The 27,364-nt window shown below is 36.5% G+C and overlaps 1 protein-coding gene across 1 annotated transcript in view; it reads left to right on the top strand.

Annotated features, from left to right (window-relative positions):
- Positions 1–25,485, top strand: part of SV2C (synaptic vesicle glycoprotein 2C) — a 78,586-nt gene extending 53,101 nt beyond the window's left edge. Inside the window, exons 4-12 of the mRNA XM_069001476.1 lie at positions 3,356–3,489; positions 3,645–3,734; positions 8,466–8,576; positions 10,529–10,617; positions 10,970–11,134; positions 14,028–14,161; positions 15,450–15,653; positions 16,540–16,699; positions 25,274–25,485. Coding sequence (XP_068857577.1) covers positions 3,356–3,489; positions 3,645–3,734; positions 8,466–8,576; positions 10,529–10,617; positions 10,970–11,134; positions 14,028–14,161; positions 15,450–15,653; positions 16,540–16,699; positions 25,274–25,457 — 1,271 coding nt within the window. The 3' untranslated portion in view covers positions 25,458–25,485. The remainder of the gene's footprint in view (positions 1–3,355; positions 3,490–3,644; positions 3,735–8,465; positions 8,577–10,528; positions 10,618–10,969; positions 11,135–14,027; positions 14,162–15,449; positions 15,654–16,539; positions 16,700–25,273) is intronic.
- Positions 25,486–27,364: the final 1,879 nt, after the last annotated feature.

Raw genomic sequence — 27,364 nt, 5'->3', positions numbered from 1 at the left:
TAGCCTGTATTGTGGAAAGTTAAGCAAATCACCCCCATAAATCTGCTCTCTAGTAACATATCTACTGTAGTAACATATCTTTGTGCTTGAAGATACTTGCTGTTTATCAGGTATTATACATTTATAAAATTCATCTTAACGTGGACAGGTTTCCCTCTATATATTCAGAAAGTCTATGACAAGTGTTCTCTTCTCTCCTTTGGAGCAAGAATTTTAAAATATCCATTTGATATATTAATATTATGGAGCTGATGGTATGCTGTTTTGTGAGACAAGATTTTGTTGACATTGAGTACAACTCATAAATTAGTGATTGGATATAGATTAGCATCTTGTACATTTTGATTTTGCTCTGCTGTGTGCTCCTGTGTTTCTGTAATCAGTAATTGCCATGTCTGTGATTCACTTGGCCTTTTCCAGCAGCCAGGAAAGAAGGAGGGTGGTATTTAGCACAAAGGTTGCTGCAGCAGATTCAGATTCAGCCACGACAGGTTTTGGGTTCCTTTACAGTATATTATTTCCAAGATGCATTTAGGCCAAATGATTTGCAATTCATAAAACATTGGGACTTGTCCCCATTCTCAAGATTAATGATCTTGAATACGGCATAGCCAGGGAGCAAGGGTGAAGGTCGGCTCCAGGTTGCTGAGCAGTGCACTGAATGCAGCCATGTAGGGCTGCTGTGCCTTTGCTATTGTGCCATAAATCAGGAGAGAAGGAGATTGAATTACAGCCAAGAACACAATTTCATTTAGTTTCAAGACTTACGTATGAAAGGGATGAAAGCCACTTTGTGAGCTAAATTCAGCGCTGCTTTAATGGCTCCATTTTCTAGATTAGCTCATGACCTGGGAAAAAGGATATGTAAGTATAAGAATAAATCCAAACTTGCTCTGCATTTGAAATATATTTGTTTTGCTGATCTAGCACTGGAATAGATGGGAGGAGCAACCTCCAGAAAGCTGTGTTGCAGCTTGGGCTTTTTTTCTACAAATTGCTTTTTATAATCCTGACATTCCCCTTTATCATTAATTCAGCAGATACATTAAATCACAAGATAAATTGCAGCAGCGAATACAGTACGTAGAGAAAAAGATGGAATAAAAGCAATAAAAACTATAAGGAACATTTCACTTGACATATATTTTGAGGTATTTTGAGGTATTCAAAATATTCAGGTATTTTGAGGAGTAAAAAAGATGTTTTGTAGGTTGTCACAGTGACAGCGGGATGAACAGTGCATCTATTGCTTTTAATTAAGTGTGGTACGGTTCACTTATATTAATAAATGACAATTAAAAAATAAATTACCAACAGCATTTTCCAGGACTAGCTACAGAGCACAAGATGTTGCTGTTGCTTTTTAACAGGTATAAAGCCAGGTTGATTTCATTTACTGCAGAACTGCCCTTTGTATAGAACAATCCCATAAAACATGAACTAGAGTAATGAAAGGCAGATTGCCTAACTATACTGGTTGCTTTGTGTATTTCTGGAACAGTTTCTAATAACAACAAAAGCTGGTACCTTGACAGATACTGAACTTTCTGAAAGATGAAAACTCCCATCCTGTGCTCCCTTCCCTGCAACACTAGCAGTTGCACAGCTGCCCAGAGAGTCAGATCAACTCACTGATCAGACCAAAAAGTATCATTTTACAAATTCTGCATCAGGGGATTTTGTTCTATATTTAAAATTATGTAATGAAGAATATGCTTCTAATGATTAGAATAAAATATGTTTACAATATCCAAAACACAGGTGTGGTTTCTGATTGCCTAACACACTGTAAACATTTTCTTATTTATTTCCTTCCTTTCACAATTTAGATGTAAAATACATTCAGATTATTTAAGGTTTGAAATTCCATAAAATCAAATGTTAGTATTTTCCAAAAATCAATGAAGAGTGAATTCTAATACACTTTTATGTCTTTGGTTTTGGTTTGTTTACATGTTTATTCTTAAATTTTAATTCCAGGTTTTATTTTGGAATAAAATTTAACATTAATTTTTAGACATCTTTGTTTAGTTGGAGGGACATTTGGAGCACTAAACTATGTCTATATGGAGCCTTTCTTGAAAAAAATAATGTGGGATTCCAAGATCATTGTCAATACTCTTACTGATTTTATCTCTTTCTCCCTGGGGTAAAGGTGGCAGTGCTAAACAAGGCTGTAGAGCAAACTGATATAATTTCAGAAACATAGGATGTTCATAGGAGAACAGAAATAAATACATTCTCACATCTTGCTGATCAAGATGTTTCACCAAACCATTGATAAAGAATAAAAATAAATGACGGATTGACAGTATTTTTCATGTGGTAGTATGCAAGTACTTTAATATGAGAAAGAATTTTTTTCCCAATAATGTGTTTATGATCCACAGCATAGAATCTTTAAATTCCAAAACACACTTTACATTTCTCAGATGAATACATCCCTTGGAGAGCTGTTTAAAAGGCCATTTGATACAATGTTCTTCCAGTTGCTTACTGACATTCAGACAGATTTAATTAACCCTGTCTTTTGCCTAGAAAAATCAGGTAGCAAATAATATATCAGATAAATCCAGTACATCAGTTCTTTGATTACCCAAGATTTCATTTTCTTCCAGTAATGTCTTCTGTCCTTTACCATTATTCTTATCTTCCACTCATCTTTTAATAAGTTATCCTTGAAAATTTTACTTGAAAATTTCCACTGTACTGAAGCCAGAATAAAAGGCCAGGTAGTTACCCAAATAATACTTTTCTCTTTCTTAAGATAAATTCTTAGTTTTCTTACAATTATAACATTTCAAGAGTCCAGTGATAATACATCAACCAACCAGATATTTTATTAAAAAGCTGAACTACGAGCCCTCCAGTGTCACATAGGTGATTCTTATTAAGTGTTGAAATCAGCTTTGTAGAAACAGCTAATATTAAGGAAAGCTATGCAATTCCATAAAATATATAATACGAGTGTAGATTTTTAAGTCTCTCCAGTTCCATTGTTCATAAAAAACTATTTCTTTGTATATGTATTATGCATGGTGATGATGTCCCTGTTTGGTTCACATAACTGCCTTAATACAGATTTTGCTAAGAGAATTGAAAGAAGCTTCTTCATCCCTGCATAAGAAAGTATTTCATCCATAACACAGCAGTTTTCCAGCTTGACTAGTCAGATACAAGAGGCTAAAAGTCATAGTGTAAAATTATTTTTAGATGATCGATATTTGTGGAAATATATCAGCCAGGCTTCATTTAAATATAGGTATAATTTTGCATCTCCAAGAAGCAGCATATATAGGATAACACGTATAATACTCCTTATTTGTCTACATTTCATGAATTTCTGCTTCCACAGGATGGAGTTTCAGCATGGGCTCTGCCTATCAGTTCCACAGCTGGCGAGTATTTGTGATTGTCTGTGCACTGCCCTGTGTCTCTTCTGTGGTTGCCCTCACCTTTATGCCGGAAAGCCCACGGTTCCTGCTGGAGGTATAACTTTCTAAACAGTTTCTAGATTACAGTCAAACTTATTTCTGTTTTATATCATGACCTCTACCAAACAGGTATTTAGATGGTTCAGGGACTATACTGAGTAACTTAATTTCTATGTGTGTTGCGCTGAAATGTTTTGTTCTAATATTTAGGTTGGAAAACATGATGAAGCTTGGATGATACTCAAGCAAATTCATGACACGAACATGCGCGCTCGTGGTCAGCCCGAGAAAGTCTTCACTGTGAGTACTGCTTTTAAAGCTAATCACCTATCACATCAGCAACCCTGCTGACTGGTGAGGTCTGGAGGTCTTAAGCAATCAATATTAATACTCTAAATGACTAAGCCAATTTTTTGCACTCTAAATACCTAAATGATTGTCCCTAATCTGAAATACCTAAAATATTGTGAATTCCTACTGAACTTGTTATATATACAACGTCTATTAAGATATCAGACTTTGGCCAAGATATTCATGGGTGTATGAACCCACAGCATGATAATTTTATCTGGTGTACCAAGATACTTAATAGAGTCCATCTGTGTTATATTTATTAATATTTCACCCTTAGTAATAACAGTAGGCACATAGAAGTCCAAATTAGTTAGCTGTTGTGCTTTTAGGATTTGGAATTTTTTTCCACTTTTATTAGGTAAAATAATGATTTTTAAAACTACATTTTCACTTCTATGAAATACTAATTTCAAACATTTAATATTCTCAAAATGTCTTAGAAGCTCAAATTCATTTTGTTGAGGCCTAATTATAAAGCCCTACTTAAAGTATTGATGGGTTGTTTGTATTGGAGGAGAAATTGCCAATTCAAAAATGGAATTTCTTTTATGGCATCTTCCTCATTTATGAAGACTATACACAACAATCTTGTCTTCTGGGATGCAGTGGGATCAAACAGCACTTTCTTGCTTTGAAATCCAGTCGACCTCTCCAGCTTGTATAGTGCTGTGGTAGTATGTGCACTCTGCTCCCTCAGAGCCATGTGTGGGATGTTTTTCCTCTTCCAGAACCTTTCTTCTTACTATAATGCACATATAATTTAATTAGGAAATCCTCTTAAAGGTTCTGCATTTGCAGGCAGTCTTTAGGAATGACCATCTGACCACATAACTTTATTCCACTGAGACTTGCAGTTTGTTGCCTTGGATGTAGTTTCCATTGCTTCCATTAAAATTTTTCCATGAAGAAGCACAAGAATTCCTACATTTTTCTTGAAAGAAGGCTGGTTAGCACACTTACCATGACAAATCCACATTTATTGGTACACTGGTGACCTACCTCTAATCCCACCTAATCTAATATTTTATTTTATGATTTAATTTATGAGTAAAGGGCTTTGCCTAACGCCATACAGCTATGGCATAATTTCACAATTGGCTCTTGCTGATCCGAGATGCTTTCAGACAGAATATGCCTGCTCCTGGTAACTCCAGGGGAGGTTTTTTTGCCACTATTGATATTCATTGACTCATTTCTCAGTCAGCCACAGCACTGGCCCTCTCCCCCTTTAGTATTGTTTTGGGCACAAGGAATAAGACAGAAATGTGCTGGGAGAAAATGTGGGAGGAAGGACAAGCCTCTCACGTCACTTTGACATAATTGTAATCAGGTCCTAAAGCAGCTGTGGAGAAGAAAATAAAGCACATGCTTGTGGTTTTCAGCTCTTGTGATCTAACAAGTCTTTGTCTCTGTGGTTGTTAAAATGTGACACTCAACCACTTTATCTACAGTTATTTTTGTAAATTGATCAGCCATTAATTTTGCCAGTTTCTGCCTTGAGCATTAGGAAAACTCAACCCCATATATCAAGTTGAGATTAGAAATACTGTGCTGTGTGTCAAGGTTAGACATATGTAGACATCCCTATTTTTAGCTGCCATTAATATGATTAGAAAATGCTTCATTCCCTTCTTATTGTAAAACATCACCACTTCATCTCATAAAACCCAGAAAGCAAAGAATTTACGCATAATTTTTTGACATATCCTTCTTGTGTCTTTTTTTTTCCTAAATTAGTCCTGGATATTGATGCCTTTTCCTGGTCTTAAAATCAAGAGTCATACACGGTTAGAAGGAGAAAAGGGATTTTACCTTGGTGTTTATTTTAAGGATCCTTAGGTGCACACGTCCAGGTCATATGCATCGAGATGCACCCCACCGAGTCTATCTAAGTCTCTCCCCCTCTCTCTCTCTCTAACATTGGGTATAACATTATAGGTTTTACTAATTAGCATATCTATCAAAGATTCTCCAATGCGAGGCTCAAGTGAGACCCCCTCCCCAAGGAACCTTCCCCTGGATGTTCTATCTTGGTTTACAGAATGTGCTCTGGAGAGGACCTTGGGGTCTGGGGCACACTGATCTCTAGCTACGAAGCTTCTAAAATGTTTAGTCTCTTAGCTTAACAAACAAGTCCAAGAATGTAGGCAAAAAGCACTGGGAATACAGAAGTTGTAAAAAGGTATAACAGGGGTATAAAAGAAAAGGCAAAAATCATCATGGCATCAATATTGTGACATTTTGTCTCAGTAATTTATTAATATAATTCTCCTAAGCTTTCTGTACTTCTCCTCTGCTTATCTAATGCCATTCCATGACTTAACACTTTACTATTTTCCTCCACTTCCTGTTGTTAGTTACATCAGACACATTTTGATAGTATGTTTTCTGACTCTAAGGATGATGAAACTTTTTCTCCATTACTAATATAGTTTTTTCTATAGTGTGAATTTCTTTTATGCATTTTCCTGTATTGTATTGATTTAGTATTTTTTTAGAAGCTTTTTTTCACAAGTTACGTTTATTCTTTTTATTCATATTATTGAGGGGATTATCTTCAAGCCTTTAGAAAGAGACAGCATCAACTGACAAGCAGTTGGGTTTAGAGTTAATCCAAAATGGAGTATTCTGGTTCCTGAATTAGTTGGGTGGGTGGCTCTTCATACTTTGGAGAATTTCTCCTGAAAGCAGTGACACTAACAGAGGTGGTAATAAATTGATAGTATCGTCAATCATGGAACTACCTAAGTTAAATGTTTATGTACATGCTTTATTATATTCCTGGGTTTTCAAAATACATATTCATTAGATCTCTTGGTTTAAAGATGTTAAAAAAAAAGCTTTGCATCCTTAAAACCAAAATTTTCTCTACTCCTCCATTGCCATGTATTAATTCTTTTTCCTGCAAATATTTTTCTTTGCAACAAGTCTTGATTTTTTAAAATTTAAAACATTACATATATCGAACCATTGCTTTTAAACAGAAGCATCATTTTCATTAAAATAGGTTTTCTTTTCTGGGTTAGGTTTTTTTTCATTCTTCATATACTGACATGCTGAATTTGCATGGTCCAGATGGACTATTGTCCTGACTCAATAGGACTTTTCATATGTTAAAGAACCACCAAGGCCAGGGAACTTTTGTCTCCAGTCTCATACAGTGGTCCTAGGATATATGTTTCCCCCAGTCTCCACAGCTCCAACTGAGTCAGGTGCCCAGTATGGGCTGTCCCTGAGCCCACAAGAGTGGAATTCAAAAGGCATCCCCTTTCTGCCCAGAGGAGTGGTATGTAAGGATTTCTGTATGTAGGAGATGTCAGATAAGTTTTGAGGACTTGACTCAGTCTTTTGTGTAACACATTTCATAAAAGCAGTTTAAGAAAAGCTTAATGATGAGACAGGATTATTGCACGAGGCATGACAAGAAGGCTACAGGCTTTAGAAAAAGTCATGATCTGGCAAAACAGTGAGCTGTAGTACTTCAGAAATGAGGGCAGTTATACCTCAAACTGCTCAGTGGGCTTTCCTATGTTCTTGTTCATGGGATGAGGCTGCTGTTGTATCTCAAATAGTATACATCTGTAAAAGCAGTAGGCTCAAAACTAGAGCTTTATCATCAGTATTGCTATTCCCTGATGTCCTGTAATCCAGTGTGATACATTGGAGGTGGGGGCAGGGGATGTGCCCATTCTGTTAACAAGAAACACAAGCTATGGCTAACTTCAGAAACTGCAGCCATCCGACACTCAGTCTCTTGCTCTCTCCTTCCTTCTGTGTCAGTCCCTTTCCCCATTTTATTCATTTTCTTTCTGTTCTCTCCTTGTCTTCTTTTGAGATAAACTGTGGATGAATACAATGCCTTTTGTGATATCACTATGAAGCTTTTGTGATATCACTATGAAGCTGGGATCAGAGCAGAAACTAAAACCAAAACCATACAGTAGTGTAAGTTTACCAGATCCTGTGTCTGGAAAGACCATGCAACACATCCTTGTTCTCCTATACAACTGAGTAAAAGTAAAAATTAGCATTGTAGGATGCATCACATTCTCTGTCACTGGTAATTCTGTATTTTTCCTTGATGTCTGTTTATCTCATTTCACTTTGGATAAGTAGGTGATTGTTCATAACAGCAATAACATGCTTGGTTCCAAATCATTTCACCTCATCTCTCTTCTCTGTTTAACACTAGAGAAAATAACAAAATAATAAAAAGTTTGTCCAACTACTAATTCATGACATTTTGAATAGTTCTCTTTTCATTGTTGTGTCTTTAATCAAAAGACTTCCAACAATGTTGTGATAGCAAGTTGGAAACAATTTGAAGGCAAATTCTGGACATGGTTAACTGGTGTTTCAAATTAATCCTATCCTTTGTAGCATCAGAGGTATATAGAACACCACTCTAGAAGAGTATGGCAGCAACAGATTATTGTAGCCAGAGGAAATTATTTCCTGCATATCTAGAGCTTTTCTGAAACAGTTGCATCCATAACGACTTTGGCATTACAATGTGCTACTATTCCTTTATAAATCTAAAGCATTTCTAGTGTAGACACAGGTTGAGTATCTGCTCATTTTTAGTAGACGGGGTGTAATAAACCCCACCAACACTCCTCCATAGGCAGCTCATGATTCTAGAAAATACAAATATTTTTGTTCTGTTTTTATTTCTAGGTTACCAGAATCAAAACACCAAAGCAAATAGATGAGCTCATAGAAATAGAGAGCGATACTGGAACTTGGTACAGGAGGTGTTTTGTAAGAATCCGCACAGAGCTGTATGGTGTAAGTAACATCTCTGTTCATTCTGTAATTACCTTCCTCCTTTTTAATTAACTTTCAGAAATGAGATGGATTTGCTGAGCTCCTGCTGTTGATAGCTGCAATGCTACATTTTCCATGCAACTGAGGGAATCAGGAACCAGTGTAAGATTTTGGTTTCCTGACCCAGAAAAAAATGCAGGTGAATCACAGAGCTTTATCCCAGCTTCAGAGGAGGAAAATGCTGCATCCGTCCTCACAGAAGTGATAGCTAATAATTACATACTGATACACATAAAAAGCACAAAATAACTATGTATTGAGAATGTGGATCAATATTCCACATGAATATATTAATAAATAAATTGCAAAAACTAATGCCTTTATAAGGCATTGTATCTGCAAGTACTTTTTAGGTATGTCAAATGTTTTACCAGAAAAATATTTTAGAGCTACTTCAGATTTTCATACAAGCTTGCTGGCACGGTGCTCATTATCCTTTTGTTACTTTTTTTGTAAAAACAAAATTGCATACTATCTTTGAGCCTTGCAATTAAAATTGAAAAAAGCCTCATTAATTAATATTTTAGAAGTTCAAAACTGTCTTTTCACAGCTATTAAAAGTCTGTCATTTTAAGCTGTCTAGAACTATGATGAAGTGTTGCAAACCAAGGTTTGTCACAAAATTACTTTGTTAGGAAAAGTCACGTTTTCCCCATGGAAAAGAAAAAATTCCAGGAACTGTCTACTTTTACAGTTACTGACTAAAAATGGAGCACTTGAAGATTGAAATAGTATGATTCAGCATCTTACTAAACAATCTTTTAAAGAGTTGCATCTTGGTTGGCTCACATCCTTGTTACCTCACTAGACTAGACCCTGGGTCAGAGCACTTTGCACATTGCATGATGGGTGTTGGGGCCTCCTAGAACTCCTCTCCTCTCCTCTCCTCTCCTCTCCTCTCCTCTCCTCTCCTCTCCTCTCCTCTCCTCTCCTCTCCTCTCCTCTCCTCTCCTCTCCTCTCCTCTCCTCTCCTCTCCTCTCCTCTCCTCTCCTCTCCTCTCCTCTCCTCTCCTCTCCTCTCCTCTCCTCTCCTCTCCTCTCCTCTCCTCTCCTCTCCTCTCCTCTCCTCTCCTCTCCTCTCCTCTCCTCTCCTCTCCTCTCCTCTCCTCTCCTCTCCTCTCCTCTCCTCTCCTCTCCTCTCCTCTCCTCTCCTCTCCTCTCCTCTCCTCTCCTCTCCTCTCCTCTCCTCTCCTCTCCTCTCCTCTCCTCTCCTCTCCTCTCCTCTCCTCTCCTCTCCTCTCCTCTCCTCTCCTCTCCTCTCCTCTCCTCTCCTCTCCTCTCCTCTCCTCTCCTCTCCTCTCCTCTCCTCTCCTCTCTCCTCTCTCCTCTCTCCTCTCTCTTCTCTCTTCTCTCTTCTCTCTTTAAAGGGAGGAGATCTTCTTGAAAGGAGAGAGGGGGAGAGATGAGAACACCATTCTCAGTCAGCTCTACTATACTGTCTCTGACCTTGCGGTAGTCCCACATTATCCTCATATAGTTCAGGCATCAATTTCTAGCCATGGCAGGTTATGATAGATCACACTCTGATTGTATCCCTGTTTAATTATGGAATATAGTCTGTCTAATACTGGGAAGTGAAAAGGAAATTTTTCTGAGAAAATCCCTGGTTTATTTGAGAGAGTAAAATGAAGCTGTCTAGAGATTAAGAAAGTTTGAGGTGATCAGAGTGAGGTTGAATTAATGTACACAGTCCACACTGGTTAGAAAATAATTGACATGAGCCTACGATACGTTCTTGCAGCTGAGAAAGCAAATCACATCCTGGGCTACATCAAAAGAAGTGTGGCCAGAGAGCTGATCTGCTGTCTCTCATGCCCTGCAGAAGCAATCAAATAAGAATCAAAAATTTTCTAGCCTTTAAGAAAGTTGTTCAAAATAAAATGTAAATAAATGTGTTTTGTAATGATTTACAGATTTGGTTGACGTTTATGAGATGCTTCAACTACCCGGTGAAGGATAATACAATCAAACTTACAGCTGTATGGTTCACCCTGTCTTTTGGGTAAGAGTGGTTGAGATTAAACCATTTTTTAGAGCTTTGACAGACATAAAAATCATCTGCATGTAAATTTCTGACACTATGATCATCTGTTTTATTCAGGATCTTTCCACAAAATGTTATATTTGTCAGTTAGTCTGTTCTTGGTTGAAACCGGACTGATCAGGAATAACTTCTTTGAAAACTGACATCTTCTGGTGTCAGCATCTTTCAATAATTTTATTTTATGGAGCATTTTATTCTGATGGAGCAACAGCTCCATCACATAAGTGGCCAAGAGAGCTGCTCGTTCACACCTCACACAGATTTCTGAATGAGTGAGATTAGTGCCTGAAATTTTTCTGTGTTTTCACAGCTACTATGGCTTATCTGTCTGGTTTCCTGATGTCATTAAACATCTGCAGTCCGACGAATATGCATCCCGAGTGAAACATTTCCGCAATGAGGAGGTCTCACACTTTGTCTTCAACTTCACACTGGAAAATCAGATTCACAGCAATGGAGAATACATCAATGACAGGTTTAGAGATTTCCTAATATCTTGGCTTAGTTGGAATAAACAGATGCATGTTTTAAAGCTCATCCTAATAACCCAGTTTTTTCCATGAGGTAATGATAGATGGTTTTGTTACTTTTTAGTGAATATTTATTTCTGTTCTTTTCTTATGGCTCATGAGCATGGGGAGAAATGTACATTCCCTGGTGGTTCCTGTGTGAGGATCCACCATGCAAACCCAGCTTCCTTGTCATCCTGAAAAACAGACCAAAAAGCCTGAGTCAATTTTACTTCCTTTCACAGTGGGATTCAAAGGTCTTCAGATCCAACATATGCAGTATATTGTAGGGGGCTGGGGAAAGATGTACTTTCATCTCTGTTGCTTGTTGTTGTTTTATTGATGAAAGATGGTTCTGTGAAAATGCTGAACACTGAGAGGTTAGGATCTTATCACAGAAAAATGAAATCTGAACATTACCGTAAGCCAATAAAAAGCATGAACAGCTCTGAAATGGGAAACAACACTCTAGCAATGCCATGTGTGATTTTTTTAGCTGAAGGAAATATATTAAGGCTCTATCTAGACTTCACAAATAGCTTGATAACTTAGGGGAAAATTAAACCCAGCTGGTTTACATATCTGGTTTCTATTAAGAAACGTACAGAACAACCATATGAATGGTCTGCTGGAAGTCATGATAATAAGCAATTACTGTTTCCATAGGAAAATCTATATGTAAGTGAATAAAATTGATTATTTTGTGATGATGATGATGATGATGATGATGTGGTAGTAGTAGTAGTAGTAGTAGTAGTAGTAGTAGTAGTAGTAGTAGTAGTAGTGGTAGTGGTAGTGGTAGTAGTTGAGTTTTGACATAAAGGTTTATGTATTGAAGAAAAAAATAGCAGTTATTTAATTTTTAGCCTAGCCATAGCTTCAAAGTCCTACTCCTTTCCAGAATGTAGATGTTCTTCTTAAATCAAAGAACTGTCAGTAACTTGACAGTAACTGACAGCACACTCTCAGCTGAGGTTCTATCAATTTTAACAGATTATTCTTGTAAAACACTAAATCTTACATTAATTTGTGCTAAATCAGTAATTTACTCTTTCAAATGTGCAAATTTAATACACCTCTGACAGTTATTTGAGATTCACAGAACATTTTCCGAGAGGTATGAACCCATCTGATGTCCTTCCTTCATAAATGTTTCAATACCATACTCACCCTCAGTCTCAGTGTTTCCTTCATGTTCTTTCTTAATGAGAAGATCCATCAATACTTGACTTTTTAATACATTGCTTTCCTGTTGGGTTTTAATTCACATCAGTGTGACACCAGTTTTAATGTAGTCACATGCTTCCTGTCCAAAGGTAAAAAGTGCATCAGAAGAATGTAGAACATGTAGTCTGTCATTTCTGTGTCAACGGACTAATCCAATCACTAAATTTTCTTTGTTCTCCTCTGGAATAAGTCTACATTTTAGAATGGAAAGTGCTGTATGAAAAATGATAATGAGTTGACACCGAGCTCCAGTCTGATTTTAATCAGTCTGTCACAAATGAGAAATTATATAGTAACTAAAACTAATGGACTGAAAACACTATTCTTCTGACCAATACAAAAAGAGAATTCATTAGTTAGTAAGTCACTTACTGTGATAAATACTACTAGCTTTTTCTCTCCTTTCTCATAAAGATGTGGTTCCAGCAAATTTATTTGTGAGAGACTCTGACTCCTGCTCCTTTGTAGACAACATATTTTTTGTGTTCCTATTCCTGCTATTACTCTTCTTATAAGAAAAATACTTAGCTAGTGACCTCAGGTCTAATTAGAATAAAACCTGGTCTGTGTTTGGAAGATTTTTCCATTTTAACAGATCTTATTGACATATAACAATTAAAGCACTGCTTTTCAAACTGTTGCCACTTTCAAACTACTCCGAGAAAAACTGCCCTTTTTTTCCACATCTTCACACGTGTGAAATGAATGACATCACAAAAATAATTACGTATTTCTATATCTTTGTCGTGGTTGTTGTTGTTAGCATAATCATGTTATTTGGTGGAATTTTATTTAAAAAGTCTTACAGCATTGTTTTAGTCTAGTGACATTGAGGTAGAATGTTACTGTATGTAATATACTTTGTCACTGATTTTTCTATTAATATTTTGATAAAACACGTAGGTGTTAAATGAGAGTCAGTAGGAAGGAGGATGTTCAGAAATAAAAAACAGCTACCAGCAAATTGTTTATGCCAGTTTTATTTACATAGTAATTATAATTCCAACTGCGTCCATAGGCACAGGAGTAATGAGGACACACATTTAGATGTCTAGCTGTGTAACTGGCAATATAATTTTTTATTCGTGTTATAATCATTCTGTGAAAACAATTTTTAAACTTGGACCAGTATGATCTGTATTTGAGCCTAACTGAGTAACCAGTGTACTCATCTGACAAATCAGGATTCTTTGATAAATTCTTTCTTTTCAGCTTGTTTGTATTTGCAAGTGCTTATTTATTCCCAGGGACTGAATTTCTGAAGCATGATCTCCCTGTTTCCAGGTGTAATGTCAAATTACTAGCAATTGTGATTTTACAAGGCTGTTCCATGACTGTCATGACATTGTTTTTGATTGATGACTAAGGACAAGTAACAACAGAAATATTATCAAATAAATTATATTACCAGTTAGGGCCAGTAACTGTGTGCAGCTATTTGTCTCACTAATTCTTCTTCTGAATAATAGTATTCTAGAGTGAGTTAATCATTAATCATACCTGCAAAATGCATCAAAGGAACCATTTTTACAGGGGTTGAGAATTTTTAGCTCTAAATAGCTGCATCAGCTTGATCTGTTGCTATTTCTAAATTATGAAGGTAGACTGACAGGAATTCTTTGTATTGGGCAGGTTTATTATGATGAAGTTTAAATCAGTAACCTTTGAAGATTCACTCTTTAAGAACTGTGTGTTTGAAGACATTACTTCACTGAATACATACTTCAGGAACTGTACTTTTGTTAATACCACCTTCTACAACACAGGTATGAGAAAAAGCCTCAAATGCCCATTGATTAGCTGCATGTTCTCATCTTACATTTATAATTTCTGGATTTCTAATAAAACATAGAAGAAGTCCTCTGGTAAGGAATAATAATATATGAAAAGCAACCAGCTTGTTACAACAGAGAAGTGAAAGGATCTCACTACGAGAGATACTGCAGGCCTAATACTGACTCGGATAATAAATTATTTATTTTATTCACATAATTATTTATTTTTTATCTTTAATTTCAACCATCTCTAAAGAGATTCAGTCTGGAGAGAAGAAAATACATTTACTGTTTTACTGGTAGCCTTAACTACTGTATTTTTATTTAGTCCAAAAGGGACTGGTGAAATACTTTGTTCACTGTGCTTGCTGTGGCAGGGGAATCTGAGTTTAGGATTCAAACTACCTATTCTGTAATCGTTCCCAATCTCCTAAGTATTTTGACAAAAATATGAATCCATATTTTCCTATGTTTAAACAGAAGACTTCTTTTTTCCCAGTTTAATAAAACATAACTGAAAGTAGAACATGGCCAACTGAGCTTGTTGGAAAGATAGGGCACTTCTTCCTACTTTCCTGTAACTTCAGCAGTCATAATAAATAATAGTCATAATAAATAATAATAAATAATAACAAATAGACCTAGGTTTCACAGCAAGCAATAATCTTTATGTGGAAGGAAGGTATTCTTGGTTCAGGTTTATAAAGCTGGCAAGAGGAATGGGGTAAAAACAGAAATATAAGGCTAGTCCTGTGGAATGGTATTGGCAGAAGAATTAACTACATAGAGTAACTGATCCATGGACAAGCTGAAGACCATGAGGCTTTCTCAGAAACAAAAATCAGTTTAAACTGAATTCCACAGTAGTATTTCACTTAAAGGAAATCAAACCAAACTGAGCATGAGTGACAGTCTCATCAGGAAATAGAAGGCCTGATACTGAGAAGGACTGAGTCATAGAAACGCATGGACACCCAGTGCTTTTTATGCGAGACCAGGTGGTGCTGAAAGGCCTTAACGAAATACAGCTCAAGCAGGGTAAAATACAGCAATATAACTTCCTAATTCTGGCTTTAGTTGGTCCTTTCCTAGAGCTCTGCAAATTTTTCTAGTAAGATAAAAAACTATCAAAATTAAGAGCAGTAACTAGCCCCCTTTTTGCAAAGCTGTGAAAGCTTCAAGTTGTCATTAAATTGGCTTGAACTTGAAATGTTTTTAATCAAAAGTTACACATGGAGTTGGCTGTTAGCTGAAATGTTTCTTTTTCTTCTTTCCACAGATCTCGAGCAGTATAAATTTGTTGACAGTGAATTGATAAATTGCACATTTTTTCACATCAGGACAGGATGCCAGATTTCTTTTGATGATGACTACAGTGCCTACTGGATCTACTTTGTTAATTTCCTGGGAACTTTGGCAGTGTTACCAGGAAATATTGTGTCCGCTCTCCTGATGGATAGAATAGGACGGTTAACGATGCTAGGTAGGGGTTTCACTTTGATACAACGTCAAAAGTAACATGTTCTCTTTCCAAGGAATTTGGCTCAGAGAAAGGAAAAACATTCTTTCTGCAGATATGTCATTTATGTGACATCATAAGTATGGTTTTTAAAAGCCCCCAGTTTAGAAACTGTAGAAAAAAGGGGCTCTGTAGCCACCCCTGCTATGCCACATTATCAATCCTTGCTTTTCCATGCAGATATTACAAGACCATTACCTAGACATTTAGAATGATATTTTGGAGCCTAATGACCATTGGTTTATATCTGCTCTAGCTGAAAGGAAAGCAAGGTGTGCACAGGTGACCCTCAGCTAGTGGAGCAGCTCCTGGAAAGTATCAGCTGTTCTTTGTCTGTTATCTATTTTGCAGAGGAACACAGTTGAAAGGTATCTCCTGTGGATTGTCCACAATGAGAAATCTGTTTTCAATTTACTTAAATAACTATGTGGTAGTTCATGGTCTAAATTTTCTAGGAGAATATATAAATACAATAAAATAAATACAATGTTTTTATTCTAATATATGAACATATATATATTACATATATAATATATAATTGCAAAAGATGATAAACAAAGAATAATGGGGGTAGTTTCCCTCAGACATCTTGCTTTGGTAATTCAAAAAGGCTTAATACTTTGTGATATGTTCTGATATTTGAGGAGTCATATTTTTTCCTATGTGCTCCTTCCTTCAGCATTTTTCTTTCTGACTGGCCTTATCAGTAGAGGAGGTCTCTTTGGTTCTTAGCTCAAATATTTGGGTCACTTATTCAGCTACACTCTGTGCATAGAAATATTAGACAAAACTAAGATTATTCTTTAAATCCAACTCTACTACATGCTTGTTTCACCTGCCTCGTACCTAGGTGGTTCCATGGTTCTTTCTGGCATCAGTTGTTTTTTCCTGTGGTTTGGGACCAGTGAATCCATGATGATAGGTATGCTGTGCCTCTACAATGGCCTCACCATCTCAGCATGGAACTCTCTAGATGTCATTACTGTGGAGCTGTATCCTACAGACAGAAGGTATGTGCAGATACACCTCCCCTAACCTCACATACAATGTACCAGCAGAAATGGCAAATAGAAATTATTATGTATGAGCCTTGCAGAGGTAGTGCTGTTTTGAGAGGACCAAATGAATAATTTGTCTTATGAAAAGACAAGGGAAACAATGAGGGATTTGGAGTGATTTAGAATATATTTTGCATCAAATACCACCTAATCAGGAAAATACCACTAATGTAGTTTCATGTGAAAACAGAAGGTCTAACTGCTACTCTAATTTAAAACACAGCTAATGAGGAGTATTTCTGAAAACAATAAGGGACTATCTCTGACTTTCCCCTAGTTCAACTGTCTATGAAGGCAGTAGTTGGTCCAAACCAGCAATACAGCTGCATTTGTCTCTTGACTGTGAAATGGTGGGAATCAAGATAAGTATCACTCTCTGAAGCACCCTGAGCTGCTAATCAGTCTGCTATGAATTTGTATGCAGGGCCACTAGGAGTGTACATTAAGTGAGCAAAACTTACCTCGGGCACTGCTCTTGACTCTTCAGGGATCTTGCAGGAAATCTCAGGACAATTTTCAAGTCCTGCATTGCCACTAGATGACATGGGTTGGTTTTTTTTCAGATACAGGGCACTTTTTAATCTTGACCTTATGTTGCTTAATGAACTGAAGGAAGAACTTTTGAGTCATATTCTCAACATGTATGGGGAATGCAAGAATGTAAAAGCTGCACTATCTTGAATAGCCTGGGATACTTCTTCCCTCTCAACTCCCTAAAAAAATTTATGTAAAATTGCCCAGATTTCTAACAAAGGATGCCGTGTCCTTTCTTTTGTTGCACTACTAATTATTATGTCATTCACTGGAAGTTTGAAATGCACTGAAAAATATTTCCAGTTTATAAATGCATGATGCCTTGCTAGCAAGTGTAATTTTTTTGGAAAGGGGTTCCACTGTCTTTAGTGTTGTTGGTGAAGAGATATGGAAAAGTGTAGACTGATTTCTCTGTTTTGCTTTCATTGCCATTTTAAAATTATATGCTTCTTCAGACAAGAAATTGTTGTCCACAGCTGTAAATATATTGAATAGCAATACCAGGCTATTTATGAATTGCAAGCACTAAGCTTTAATATTAAGTGCTAGTACTTTTATTACACCTCAGGAAATTGCTCTGCTGGCAAGAATTATTGCACCATCCAAAATGCTATGATATAATTCTAATAAATATCCTGTAGAAAAGACCATCTTTTGGGTATTCCTGAATGTAGCAGCCACATATGTTTTCCTAAAATGAAATAAAGAAAAATAATTGGAAAAGTCATTGGTGTTAATGGAAAAAAAAATTATTACTAGGAACGATAAAAAGAATGTAACTGATATCTATCTATATATATCTATATAGACGTTAAGGCATCTTTAGTTGTTGTGCTTTAATGTTGTTTTTAGTAGTTTCTGCTAGCTTTGGGATTATAGCAATTTCTTATTCATCTTTTCTCTATGTAAACATCTTTTGTATGCAGGAATAATTCTCTGGAAACAGAAACTTACTTGAAGCTGAGTTTTGGGGGTCTTTTATACGACAAATCTGAGAAAAAACTTGTCTGTTTGTATTACAAGTACAAAAAGGCTGATAGGTGAATCTACCTGTGCCTGGAAAGACACTGGTGACATATGTGCTGTAGATGAGATTTTTTCCCAGAAGTTCTGACAGTGATGGAACCATGACTGCTAGTTTTTGCCAGCTTGGTTATAAGTAAACAACCAATTCTAGGTATTTTTTTTTTAGACAGGAGCAAAACTACTTCATGCTTTGTAGAACTTTTTGAAAATTAGTACCTTCAGGGACTCAAATAACTTGCTTACCAGAATTTTTCTCTGATAATTTTTTTATCAGACTAGCATTGCCCACCTCTGACAGTCCCGTCTTTCCTTCTCAGACTCCTCTGATCTCCATAGCCAGGCACAGCTTGCCAGTTTGCTGGGAATTTCCAGCTTCTGCAAGTTACTGTAGGGCTGAACGGCCTTTCTCAGCATATATGGAACACAAAGCTTCCTGATCTGTTTTTGCATATGAAATCCTTTGTACTTAAGGTGATGCTCTCTTTTGCTACAAACCTGCACCCAGAGTGAATCTGGTCCTGAAACTGACTTCCAGTTCCTCCTGTAAAGGGAACCTAAGCACAAAATCTTTGCTCACTCTGTCAGTGTTTAATACTATTTCCTTACTCCCTATCAGTGAAATGACCACAAACATGCAGCAAAGAGTAGCTGGAGGCTGGGCTCAAACAAAAGTGGATGGAAGGAGGCCAGTTCATGCTACCATGCACAAGAGCCTGGACTGGGTAGCCCCTCCTTTTCCTCCTCTTGGATACAAGCCAGTTGCTGAACTGCAGGGGCTTTGCTGGTGTTGTGCAGTATAATACAAAAGGTGTTTCATAAATCGTACTCTAGGTATTTAGGGATCATACTGGCTTTTTTCCAGGTAGGAGTGTGGTGAACAGTTTGCAATGTGCAGTCTGTGTGATACATGGCACACATTTCAGTTTCTTCTTCATCAGTTATGGTTGCTTCAAAATCTTTACAGATTTGGATTCTGTATGAATTCACTCTCACCTACCTATTTACATTTTCCTTTACTGATCCCTCGAATCGAGGTAACTACATAGCTTGTCCTACTTTCTTGTTGAGTACTTTCAAATTTTATGCTATTTTAGGTTAGCTTTTGCTTTCACGTTCTTCATAAAACCTCAGTTTGTCTGTACAATTGCTGTAATAAGAGATGTTAGAGGATGTACAGATTTCAAATGGTTCTCAGGTAGGTGATGAAGTAGTGTTAAAATGGAAAATGATGTTACTAATGCTGGTTATAAGTGGGTTTCTGTCTTCTAGATGACATGTATGAAGTAATAAATAATATTTTGATATAATACCATTTTTTAAACTTTTCAATACACGAATTTTAAGAGGCACTCATGATGTCCAGATGTAAACTAGTGGATTTCCAATAAGCAAGTAAATTAATACAACTCCAGCATGTAAAGAACTTGTATTTTCTCTTGTTTTTTCTCTTGTCTTTTACCTTATCTTCTTAATGGACTCTGCTGTCCATCAGGAGAGGACATCTGTAGGCTGAAATGTGTGACGCCAACAATTCCAGACACTGAGTGTTTTAGAAGAAGGAATGGGCTGAAACCGTCATTTCAATACAGCTATAGGTGCCTAGCACTCCAGCGACATAAACCTGAAGGCGCTAAGCTGAGCACCTAGAAAATATGAAAAGCATGCTTAAAGACCATTTAGTTAGCTATGTGACTTGCTTGCATCATATGCAAATTCTGTGACAGGAGTAAGGTTTTTATCCTTTCCTCTGACAGCACACCACTCTCTTATCCATGAAACTGTTTTCTCATGTTGCAGTCCCCAGTCATATTCACAGTGCACCTTCCAGCTTCAGCAGCAGATGAGGGAAACTAACTTTTTTTCACTACATTTATATTTCACCCTCAAGCCCTCTTTGTTCTCTGCATTGGCAGAGTGATGCAGAAAAAAAATATTGTGTGATGAAGTAATTATGGCTTGCATTGTAATGTGTGTGCCCAAGGGGCCTGCAATAACACTGCACAGTTTCTCAGCTCTGCCTGTAATATAAATACGGATGGAAGAGAGTTAAAGTTCTCTGAAGAAGGAACATTTTTATTACTTTAAAATGCAATTTTTACTTTCACGTAAATGGTAAGTATCTTCTTGTGAACTTGGGAAGCACCAGCTTTATAAGCCAAGATTCTCATCAGGGAGATGATACAACAAATCACCAAAACCTAAATAGAAAGTGGAATAGAAATAGATCATCTCCCACATAGCAAATAAATCAGATTGCATCAGACAACCAACAATTCATCATTTTACTATGGCTGCCAGACATCTGGGTTTGAATCTTGTCCAGGAATACTTAGAATTCAAGGTGAGGTATAAAATTAAGTCATCCTGTTTTGCCTTCTTTTAATGCCCCTGAAATAAGTTCATAAGGGTTTGGCCATAATTAAGAAATATATCTCCTATCTTCAGTTCATTATATTTAATTTTTTCACTTCTTCTTGAACACTGAGGATCTATGCCCAGAGGAATAAATATTATTCACACAGTATCTTATGTCCAAGTGTGTATTGGTGTGGCTGTCAGAAGAGAAGCTTTCTGTTCTTTTGAGTCATAATACCAGTAATTGACTTACAGTAGATTTCCTCAGAGCTATTTTCTACTGCCATCCTGTGGATACAGTTCAACTGCATTTTGCTAAAATTTCATGTTAAAGTTTTTAAGGCATGACATGCTAAACCTATGCCTTGGGCAATAGTCCAAGGAAGGAAGGCAAATTCCACAGTTTTACTTGCACACTAAGCACTATAACTGATCAGGCTATGATATTTCTTTTTGTACTAATTTTTTAAGAGAATATAAAACATCTGGGCATTAGAAAATTGTCAATTTTTGGAACATTCGGAAACTCTGTTTTGATGCTTTACATATTACCAATTCTAACAAAAGTGTTATTCAAAGTATTTGTTGTAACTTGCTGGTTTTTGTAATTAGTTCTGGAAAGAAAGATAACAAATATTTGTGCCACACATTTAGTAACACCCTACTGCAGGACAATGAAGCTTTTTACTCTATCAGCAGTGAAAAAGTGGATCTGAAGTATTTTATGTAGGAATATAAGCACCTGGTCTAAGAAGGAACATATGTGGCAATCAGGAAACAAGCTCTTTTAATCTAAAGGCTTGGATAATCCCTCTATTTTTAACTGTTTGGACTCTTGCCATTTTTATGTGGACCTTAGATGAAAGGAAGCTAAGTATTTTTCTTTGTCACAGCTTTCTCAGCTGCAGAAGTAAAATACATTGGAGAAAATTCCTTTACAGTAACATCCAGCTTTCTCTTCATCTTGACATTTTTATAAAAAACTTCTGTATTTTTCTCCTATCAATACTAAAATCTGTATCTGGGGTTTTTTTTAAAGACAATCCCAAACTTATTAACCAGTATTTTCTTACTGATGTGCCTGAAGGACTTAAGTGAACTCTCTAGCTGAACAAAGGATTCTTGCTACTTACTACTGGTGTCCTTTGACCTGTAATGAGGATTACTTATGAAGTCAAAATGACATTTTTATGCAAATGTTTGTCCAATAACTGATCAACATAAAGAAAATTGGTATATATATATAAATGGCCCCATTCCCTTGTAATTTTTCACGTATTTTGTTCATGATGCTGCGATGATACATCACATAACTTTGATCATTTGCAGAACTCTTGTACTTTCTTCAAACTGTAGCTAATGTAGAGACTGTACTAATGCTGCAAAAGACTATAGTCATACATGTGTGTGATTTGCAGCATATTTATTTCCTGGCTATTTTTATTACCCTGGATTCAGGAATTCTCCTGAATTAATCATAAAAGCATGAATTAATACAGATGTTCACGGGTTTGAATCACAAACACTTTTAAAAAAAACAAGCAGTCCAAATTTGCTACCCCTAGAGCTCAACAATGGTTTGAACACCTTGTTCTGACTTTAAATACAAACACATTCAAACACAGTATTAAAACTGAAGGATATGAAGGTGTAAGTTTAAACAGTGACAGTGCTTTTCAGGTACAGGTCGTAACAACAATTTACTTAAGCCTGTAAAAATCCTATTGTTCATGCCAATTATGTGCTTATTTTAGGCAAAAGAACATGCCTGAAATCTGCTTAAAGATTAAAAGATTGAACTTCTTCTGGGTTGTTCATTTTTTGATCATCAGGACAGCTAAGGGCAATAAAATGAGCTTATTTTTTCTTACTTTTATTCATTTATAATTTGATAACACTGATGGGATTAGACTAATAATGACCCCTTATAATCAGCAAAATTCTATAAGTCCATTTACAAACAGAACTGGTTTTTCAGTGCAAAGAAATTATCTTAATTTTGTTCACACAGAAGATTTATTGCATGTATTACAAAATTACTTTTAAACTCAATAAGGTGACGTTTGGTATATAACCTATAATAGATCTAAAGCACAGTGGCATCTGTAGAGACCAGAACATGAAAAGAAATGGTTCAAATTGCTCAGAAAATGATATTCAAACCACTGTCATAACTAGTTGATATAAGCAACTAACACCTGTGAAACAGCTTACCTTTATAAGGTTGGATAAACCAACACTAAATGTAGGTAAAACATCCCATATGTTTTGTGCTTTTCCAAAGATTTCCTGCCTGTATCTGTCCAAATTTGTTTTAGATGGGTCTATGTATTCTTTGGGGAGTTCCAGTACCTCTGAATGTACTGAGGCTATTGATGACTATGTGTCTAATTTCTCTATGGTTTTTTTCTGTTACTGTTATTTGGAGTTAAGTTTGATTTTACATCAGCATTGGCAACTGAGAACATTGTATTTATGTGTACAGACACTGATCACAGCCAATCACCACCATAACTTTACAAATACTCTGTCCATAAGTAAGGCTGACATTAGAGCCATTCTGACTCTCTACCTTTTCTTCTTCCCTTGAGTTCTTCAGAATAGTTGCAATCTCTTCTTATTCTACCATGTAAACTCAGTTTTCCAGTCCAGTTGTGTTGCCTTTAACCTCTTTCTACCTGCTTGCAATACAGTCTGCTTTAACAAAGTCCTTCCTTTTCATGAACCTCCCTCCTACCTGCATGCTTTGTGCAGCCCTTCAGAAGGACCTTGACAGGTTGGAGAGATGGACAGAAGAACCATCTGAAATTCAGCAAAGGCAAATGCAGGGTCCTGCACCTGGGGAAGAACAACCAGTACAGGCTGGGGCTGACCTTCTGGACTAAGATGACTCTGTTTGAACTGTGAGGTTGGACCAGGTGACTCGCTGTGGCCCCTTTGAAACTTACCCATTCTGTGATTTTGTGAACCCCACAAGATTTGTCAGTCTGGAGCTCCTTCTGTCTCAGTAGCGACCCCCCATCCTGGGTCATCTTCCTCCAGATTTTCTGGGCTTTATCTATCCCCGTAGCACAAATGTTTCCATACTAGAGATTTGCTTGTTTTCTTATAGGCTTTGGAAATTCACCCCAGTAGGATGGCTCTTCTATGCTTCCTTCAATGTATCTCATGCTCCTCCTTCAGACCCATTCGTCCAAAGGTCATGCTTAGAATGGGCACGTTTTAACTTGCTTGTTTCTCCTCTGAGGAAGGTATTTTCAAGGAGTTGCTGCAAATGTTTCTCTGTCAGAAATCATCACAGGCAACATGTCCCAAAATTTCCTCATCTGCTGCACTCAGCACTGTTATCTCTGGAAGCCCTCAGGAGTATGGACTGCTGGAGGTCAGAACATGTCATTTTCAAAACTGCTACCTCCAGGATGTGCATGTATTTTGTAAAAGTACTGCAGATTCAATCAAATATAGATAGAACAAGTAAATAAGGACTTTGAACATGTAAGAGGCATATCTAGGTCTCATCTGAGCATAGGATTTCTTCCTTTCCCTCACAGATAATTCAGTAGAATAAGCAGAGTTCTTTTTCACTCACTCAGATCACTAGCATTTCTCTTAATTACTGTCATTTAGACTAGGTCTTGTAATTGCAGCACAAGCAAGACATATTTTGTTCTGAAAATCAGAACAACTAACTTCTTGATTTTTTTTTAATTTTATCCCAGCAAACACAGTCTGAGCTCCTCATAGACCTTCTCTCTTTAATTTCTAAGAGAGTTGAGAAAGGTTACAGATTCTACCATTATATAGATATCTTTGTTAGGAAACTTTTGGTAGCGCAAGTTTATTCCTGCATCTATGAATCATACGGTCATGTCGAAACACAATTTAAATTATAGCAAGTTGCATAATACATCTATGCAAAGGTTACAAAATAATTAAAATACTTTAAACTACTAAAATCACATCACTGCAATGCCAGACTCCACCTGAATTACCTGTGTCGTACTTTCTTTCTGTTGGCACTCTATTTCCTTTTTCTTTTGTCCAAAGTTTCTCAGATGTCTCTTTCACCCAACATGATTTTATATACCCTATCTTCTTCACCTGTAAGAGATAAACATTCATTAATATTGGAGGTCTCATTAGACTTTTGAAAAAGTACTGGTTCAACATGTGTACCACCTGGAAGAAATCCATTTTTATTCAGTACCCTAAGATGATCGTCCTTTAATTCTGATGATTTTCACAGATGACAAAGCCGTTCTCTTTCAAGAGCTACTTGCCCTATTCACTCTCCTAATGTAGCAATATAAGGCTCACTGAATTTCCATTTGCAAATTCCATGTTCAACTCTAGAGGTGCAAACTCTAGTTCAGTCATTCATTTCACATTTTGATCCCTGAGGCAGAAGAATGAATTGCCTCAATGAAATACTGTAGCAGCTGAGATTTAATTTCTCATTATAAAGAAGAGCACAGAATATAAGCACAGAATCCTTACTGGCATAAATTTTGTTTAAGATATTTGGGCTGTATTGATTTATTCCTACTGAGAACGTCTCAAAGGCTTTACTCTTTCACATGTATTTTAACTTTCTTCTGTTTTCTCTTATAGGGCAACAGGCTTTGGATTTTTGAATGCACTATGCAAAGCTGCAGCAGTACTTGGAAACCTAATATTCGGTTCCCTTGTTGGTATCACCAAAGCAATCCCTATTCTCCTTGCTTCTACTGTTCTAGTATGTGGAGGTCTGGTAGGACTTCGGCTTCCTGATACAAGAACCCAGGTGTTGATGTAACTGGAAAAAAACATTTACTATTTATTTCCTTCTTTGTACAAATGTCAACTCTCCTGACTGATGGTGCAAAGGCTTCAGATTCTCAACACACAGTAGAGTGCTCGAATGTCAGAAATCAAACTCAAAAATTATTTTGGAATAGCAGAGATTTAACAACCTCTGTATGAAAGTTTTAAATTTCACTTCTATTTGCTTGCATACCTTGCTATTCAAACCCATTTCACTTCAAAGTGCAAAGCTACCTCTTTAAAATAGTTTTGGTGACACATCCAGGAAGGTAAAAACCATACTGATTATTAGATATTTAAAATGCAAGAAGTCAGATTATTTCAAAAACACACGCTAGATTTGGTCATGGCAAAATTGTGAGCTTTTGTAACATTACAGACATGCAAGTCAATTACTTATCGGTATTGGTGCAGGGAATGTTAATGTATCGATGCATGCAGCATTTATCAGGAAACTCTACTGACTGCATCAGTACTGGGAACAGTGACCTTCTGCAGCTGTGCTTAGGTGGTAAAAACTAGTGGCAATGACTCTTTCTTGGGAAACATTTTTAGGCAGATTCAATCTAAGTAAAGATTACCAACCACACCCCATATGGGCTGAGGAGAAGGCAACAGCTACTGCAGGGAATTTAAAAGTCCACAAGGGTATGCAGCAGAGAGAATAACAAAATTAACATTTTCACTTTTTGCTGCTGATCCTCCAGAAAAATTTTGTTTTATTCTCACTTGTGGCATCTGGAATATTTTTTCCATCTAAAACAGTGAATTTGTCTCATTCCAGGAGTGAATGAATGCAAATTGTTTTGCTGTTGTAAGTCTGAATAAAGGAAGAATCAGGCCATTGAACTATACGGTAACTAAGATACTTTCAGAGGTTTATTTGGAATTTACATATGTAAACACTTTAATTTTTTTCATAGTTTCTACAGTTCTTAATATAACCATTTTCTCAGCTAATTTTTAATAGTTCCAGAGATGTCTGACCACTTAATATTTTCAAATATCTCTTTGAAAGGCCATTAAGAAATAAGCCATAGCAAGGCTGCAGGGGAATGGTAATGTTTTTATTAGACCAAGTGCATAGATGGAGAGCAAATGGTAGTAAATACATTCCTTCTATGCTGTGGACAGTTCTGATTACTGTAAAGTTCCCCATCAGTTCTAATGCTATGCAAAAATTTATGGGATCAGCATTAAAAATTTAATACAGATACAGTTATAAAATTATTTTTATAAGAAAAGAGGCAGATCCTCTGATGACAGAAACTGGCATTGCTTTCAGTGGAGCTAAGACAAGTTGTATCAGCTGATGAACTATCTGCAGTTTCAAGTGTCAAATAACAAATTTGCTATAAAATATATGGAAAAGTTTATGCAGTATTTTTCTTCTAATTATGTCTGACAGCATTTAGTAGGTAGATGAACCATTGCCAAGGAACCAAGCTTTCAGATAAGGTCATAGTTTAGTAAGGCAGGGTTTTTTTCATTAGTTCTTCTCTTGCTCTTAGACGTGAACTTAGATTTGGGTAGCAATATCTGGCACTGCATTCTTTATCGGTCATCATCTTTATCATATTAAAAGAGTCAGTAAAAGTCTGCATAAGATCACTCAACACATTTATAGTTCACTGTTTAATCTATTGATTCTGGAAGTGATATTTTCAGTTACTAACAAATGCCTCTGCTACACATTGTAGCAAAAAAAAAATTAGCCCAAGATACTGTTTTCTGCTATGAAATGAGAAAAGTGTCAGAATTAAAAGAGCAGGAGTATGGAAAACTAGGGGGCATTATTTTGATGTTGATAATTTAAATATGCTATAGTAAGGAAGTGTGTTTATTTTGGAATGCTAAGATCGAGATATGTGAGATGAAATATTTTATGTTTAAATCTGA

Source organism: Aphelocoma coerulescens (genome assembly GCF_041296385.1).
Source record: "Aphelocoma coerulescens isolate FSJ_1873_10779 chromosome Z unlocalized genomic scaffold, UR_Acoe_1.0 ChrZ, whole genome shotgun sequence".
NCBI lineage: Eukaryota > Metazoa > Chordata > Aves > Passeriformes > Corvidae > Aphelocoma > Aphelocoma coerulescens.
Note: the sequence above shows the minus strand (reverse complement) of the source record. Positions and strands in the feature narration are given on the sequence as shown.